At 41.6% G+C, this 4136-nt stretch overlaps 1 protein-coding gene across 1 annotated transcript in view; it reads left to right on the plus strand.

The window, feature by feature from the left end:
* Positions 1-1442: 1442 nt before the first annotated feature.
* Positions 1443-4136, plus strand: part of LOC101862380 (phospholipid-transporting ATPase ABCA7) — a gene marked incomplete in the record, with an annotated part of 83587 nt that continues 80893 nt past the window's right edge. Inside the window, 1 exon segment of the mRNA XM_035972811.1 lies at positions 1443-2567. Coding sequence (XP_035828704.1) covers positions 2502-2567 — 66 coding nt within the window.

The following is a 4136-nucleotide window of genomic DNA, read 5'->3' on the forward strand; positions in this document are numbered from 1 at the left end:
CCCCCCCGCATTAAATGACTATTACGTTTTTTTTTTATTTGCTTGTGGTTTAAAAAAAGTTCCTTTCTTAACTCTTTATGTGCCACAAGTTATCAGCATGTAATCAAACGGCACTGGGAAAGGCATCGGTGCATCAGTGTTTTTGCCTACACTCGAGTGACACATCTAATCTTCAGCACATAGTATTGTGGCTTATTTGTGTTGCAAGTGTCGTGAAACTCTTACCGAACCTTAATATAAAAAAGGGCCAGATTTCGCAATAGTTGACGCCCTCAGTGTTTATTAATCGTGTAATGGCTGTGTGAATGGCTGATTCATAGACGTGTGCTATTTATAGTACATAATGCCATGAACAAAGTGGGACCGTTTGCTGTCAGGATATATATACATAATATACGACATGGAGGGGGGAGGCAAGAGCGGACGTAGGGTCCCCAATTTTGACCTCCGGCCAGCCCTTACAACCCCACTTCTTTCTCCCTCATTGCTTTGGTATATTATACTTGTTCCACTCGCAGGTAGATACAAGTTGTTTCCGTCCTCATGTTAGCGTTCTGTGCCTGGATTTAATTTGGGCTTTCCTTGGTCTCCGTTTTGGCTTGTATTTGGCCTGTGTATATTTGGCCTGTGATTGACCAGTGCATCAAAGTGAGAATCTACGGGGTGCCATTACGGCTGGGTCGGCCTGAAACTGAAAACAAACACTTTTGTTTTTGAGGCGATCGAGTCGGGTAACGATCGGCCGATCCCATCCATAGTGGGCACCCCGTAGTGTATGGCCTGCATACTGCATTGTGCCTGGTTGGCCTGTATTTGCTCTGTGTGTTTGCCTGAGATTGGCCTGTTTGGTCGTGTTTTGCATGTGTTTTGACTGTTTGGCTTGTATTTTGCTTGTGTGTACGGTCCTCAACGTGCAGAACTTTCACACGGGACCTCCGAAATACTTTCGTTTTTATCCGAGAAGACTAGATATGCTCGAGCCCACCCACCTTAAGATCAAGGGATGCAGAAAACATTACCACACCAGCCATTGATAATTTATTTATAGATACACGTCCAACCATCCATGTCGAGGTGCAGTTTTAGCCTCGAAAAAATTTGTGTGTGCCTAAAGTTGAAGGTACAAAAATTTGGATTTTGAGTTAATGGTTGTATCTTCAATTCTGAACACAGGGGTCTTTGAGTTTTTTTAAAAGATGTCTCAAGTAGTTTTTTGAGATATTGCACTTTTTGCGAGGTAGTGTATAAAAATATAATTTTGAGAAAATTAGCTTTTTAGTTTAACAAACATGAGAACACATATCAACTTTAAAAAAAACACACGATTTTTTAAATGTATTTATTCATGTACAATTCATTTCCAATTTGGCATCCAGTTGACATCAATATCATGAATGGAATTCAGTTGTAAAACATAGCAGGGAGAGAAAACGTGCTTCAAGGATAGATTTTAACACCTTTCAAAAGCAGTTTTCATTATTTGTTTTTGTTATACCCTACCCTCAAAATACATGTAAATCAAAATAAAATATTTAGAAGTCAAATCAATGAAAACCCTTTGGGCAAATTCTCAAAAATGGTAGATCTATCATTTAAAAAAATGAAAACCCATTTTGGTAAAAAAAAAAAAAAAAGCGATTTTTGTAATGATCAGCCCTTAGCTCGAAACTGTCTAGGGCGACTTTTTCTAGGCGCACACACATTTACATGTTTTAAAACTAAAAAGGCAAACTGGGAGCAGTTTGAAGAACCCAGCAATAAAGATGTGTGGATCGGAAGAAAACATAAAGGAAACTATGCCATCAGTAATTCATTTAAAGGGGCACCAGCTATCCATGTCTAGGGGCTGTTTTAGCCCTATTCTCATGTAACCCCCCAACCCCCTCCCCCAACAAAACAAACCCCAAACAAACAAACAAACAAAACGGCGCTAGAGGGGATGGCACTTCGGAGCTTCAGATTGACAGGCGATCGCCGTAATATGTAGAGCTACTGAGCCACCTCATTTTTGGGGTCTATATGTTTATGCCTATCTGTGTGTTTGTTGTTCAGTTTTTGCTACTCAATCTCCGTGCTCCTCTTCAGGATAACGCATAATGCTATTAATATCATGTATACATCGCCAAAAGTGCAAACTAACAATAGTTGGTTGGCGGATGCTCTGGTGTGGTTTGCTCCTTCTTTCCTATCAATCATTTATCGTTCTTATCGGTCCCCTTTCTTTTTTGTGCATGTAAATGTAAATCTGATCTTGTAACATCCTTGTTGTTCGGCACTTATGAATTGACCTAATTGTGTTACAAGTGCCTTAAAACTCTTATCAAAACTAAGCAGTAACACTCACCCTTACCTCATTTATTATTTTTTCCCCAGAAAATTTGTGTGGCACCCTGACCTGCTAAGGATGTCGTTATTTCTGTGAGATTCTGTGGACAGTTCAGTGAAATTACCCTGTGTTTGAACCCTGTGCAAGTGAGTGCCAGGCCAAATCCTCTGCCAACATGGCGTTCTTTATGCAGCTGCGGATGCTGCTGTGGAAGAACTTTGTTCTCCGAAAACGTCAGCCGGTAAGTAGACACACGTTTCTGGTTTATTCAAGTAAAAAAAATTACTTTCTTTGGACTCTCAACAAGGTTCAATGTTTCTGCTTTCTTCTAGTTTTTTTTTTCTCTTCTCTCCACTTAAAAAAATCCCCCAAAACAACACCAAACCTACACAACACCAAACCAAAACAACTTCAACCGACCAACCAACCAACCAACCAACCAACCAACCAACCAACCAACCAACCAACCAACCAGCAAACCAGCAACACAACACAGCACAGCACAACACAACACAACACAAGACAGCACAGCACAGCACAGAACAACACAGAACAGCACAGCACAGCACAACACAACACAACACAAGACAGCACAGCACAGAACAACACAGAACAGCACAGCACAGCACAGCACAACACAATACAGCACAACCAAGCAACCAACCAACCAACCAACCGACCGACCAACCAACCAACCAACCAACCAACCAACCAACCAACCAACCAACCAACCAACCAACCAACCAACCAGCAACACAACACAGCACAGCACAACACAACACAACACACGACAGCACAGCACAGCACAGAACAACACAGAACAGCACAGCACAGCACAACACAACACAACACAAGACAGCACAGCACAGAACAACACAGAACAGCACAGCACAGCACAGCACAACACAATACAGCACAACCAAGCAACCAACCAACCAACCAACCGACCGACCAACCAACCAACCAACCAACCAACCAACCAACCAACCAACCAACCAACCAACCTACCAACCAACCAACCAACCAACCAACCAACCAACCAACCAACAACGCAACACAACACAAAACAACTCAGCACAGCTCAGCACATCACATCACACCACAACACTGCACAGCACAGCACAACATAGCACACCACACCACTGCACAGCACAGCACAACACATCACACCACATCACAGCACAGCACAGCACAGCTCAACACATCACACCACAAAACAGCAGAGAACAGCAAAGCACAATACAACACTACACAACACAACACAACCGACCAACCAATCAACCTACGACACAACGCAACCAATTAACTCACTCAACCAACCAACAACACAGCACAACCCAACCCAACACAACACAGCACAACCCAACCAAACCCAACACAACACAACACAACACAACACAACACAACCAACCAACCAACCAACCAACCAACCAACTCACCCAAATAAAAGGAGGTGTATGTGGTACATGTATTCGTATTTTCCGTTTGTGATGTATGGTAATGCTGGTACATTTTCTGTTTTATTGAATATAGTTTCTCTTCTCGAATATTCGTATTTCATTGTTACAGAGAAGCAGACACAAACTTTGAGTTATTGTAAGCTGCTGCTGCTGCTGTTATTGTTGCTGTTGCTGCTGCTGCTGTTGTTGTTGTTGTTGTTGTTGTTGTTGTTGTTGTTGTTGATGATGTTGTAGTGTATATGGGGAGGGAATGATAATGATGCCACTTTTTCTGGTCGTGCACAGTTTTTTTTTCTAAATTCTTTTTAAAAAAATATTTAAAATAAGATTTAATTTAAATTTCGTTTGTT

This window comes from Aplysia californica, unplaced genomic scaffold, assembly GCF_000002075.1.
Source record: "Aplysia californica isolate F4 #8 unplaced genomic scaffold, AplCal3.0 scaffold00859, whole genome shotgun sequence".
In the NCBI taxonomy this organism is placed as follows: Eukaryota; Metazoa; Mollusca; class Gastropoda; order Aplysiida; family Aplysiidae; genus Aplysia; species Aplysia californica.